Source organism: Penaeus monodon, chromosome 29, assembly GCF_015228065.2.
Source record: "Penaeus monodon isolate SGIC_2016 chromosome 29, NSTDA_Pmon_1, whole genome shotgun sequence".
NCBI lineage: Eukaryota > Metazoa > Arthropoda > Malacostraca > Decapoda > Penaeidae > Penaeus > Penaeus monodon.
This window is the reverse complement of record NC_051414.1, coordinates 20,167,775-20,169,371: the sequence shown is the minus strand read 5'-3', so window position 1 is coordinate 20,169,371 and position 1,597 is coordinate 20,167,775. Positions and strand designations below refer to the sequence as shown.

The following is a 1,597-nucleotide window of genomic DNA, read 5'->3' as shown; positions in this document are numbered from 1 at the left end:
TTAACTCATGAATGTTCAGAACATGCTTATAAAATCATGTCCTACTGGTTTAGTATCATATAATAGCAGAGTAAATTCAGAAAGTAGGATGACTAAAGCTAACCCTGACATTTTATATCAATTTTGTGAGTTGACTCAAGAACATCAAACAATAATATAAAATGACATTTTTTTCTTCTTTCTCAGCAATATACATAATTCTTTTGCAACAGAGTGCAAATAAATACAATATCATAAAAAAAAAATCAACATGTATTTTAGAACAGATGAATCAATGTGTAAAAAATAAACTTATATATAGTAATATGCTTAATAAAAATAATAAGAAAGTACAACAATCTATATTTCTGATGAATCTCTGCTGAACTATGGGAAAGAGCTCTTTGGTTTATTACTTTCTTTCTGTAGTTAAACTTTATTGGGATATGTGCAGGAAATTGGTCAACTACAACAATCAATCCTTGGCTATCTGGTTATAAAGTTCACAGTAAAATTACCAATAAATAGAACATTATACACTACAGCTATGTATTCATTCTAAGTGCAACAGAAATAAAATAGTAAGTCTTTTGTGCATGCACAAGACATGCTACTTGTACCTTAACACTACTATGGATAACCTCATTATCTTTTGCTATTTTACGACATCATGGACTTCACAGTATTAGAAATATATGAATTTCACTTAAACACCCTTATTTACACTTCATTTGTGGTTACTATTTCTTTACTGAAAAATACAGCTATAACTGGTCAATATCTATTGCTTTCACCTTACAATCATCAATAATAATATTACTTTAAAGTGCAAGAGGTAAACAAATGGTTCTCACCTTTACAAATGTATGATCAAGGAGCTGGGCGACAGTAGCTCTATTCTTGCGGTCATGGACAAAGCAAGCAGCAAGAAAATCATGTCCTTCTTCTGACAGGCTGCTTGGGACAGATGGGGACTGTCCCATCCCCACTCGGAACATAATTTGAACACTGCTGTCATATTCAGGCCAAGGTCTCTGTTGCCAATATAAAGAATGTGAACATCTGGCATTTCTAGTTTTGTTTTCATAGAAAAAAATAGCATTGCATTCTATTACTGCTACCATTTTGCAAAAACTATGGTATGTCACACTAAGTATACTATATATAAATGTATAACATAAGGATGTTAAATTTTTATAAATAGCCCACAGGAATAAAAATGACAATTGAGGAAGAGGTAAATCAATCACTGGAAATTAGCAAAAAATGCTTTTGAAAGGCTGCAACTGAAGAGAAAAAAAATTATTGAAGAAGACAAGTAACAAATGGAATGACCCTAAAAACCAGCTCTTAAAAAGCAACACCCACATACCTTCCCGGTTAGCATTTCAATCACGACACAAGCCGTAGACCATACATCAGCTGCTCTACCATGACCCTCACTTGACTGGAAAATCTCAGGCGCCATGTAAGCTGAAAGATGATTCATAGGAAGATAATGTATTAATCTGGTAGTTACCTTCTGCCCTATCTTTTATTAAAGAGAAAATATAATACCTAAAAAAGAAGAAGAAAAAAAACTGTTTGCCTATTTCTTCATTTGATCTATTGCCAAAGT

At 32.4% G+C, this 1,597-nt stretch overlaps 1 protein-coding gene across 1 annotated transcript in view; it reads right to left on the bottom strand.

The window, feature by feature from the left end:
* Positions 1-1,597, bottom strand: part of LOC119591999 (mitogen-activated protein kinase kinase kinase 4-like) — a gene marked incomplete in the record, with an annotated part of 37,888 nt that overhangs the window by 753 nt on the left and 35,538 nt on the right. Inside the window, 2 exon segments of the mRNA XM_037940768.1 lie at positions 834-1,013; positions 1,352-1,452. Of these exon segments, the coding sequence (XP_037796696.1) occupies positions 834-1,013; positions 1,352-1,452 (281 nt within the window).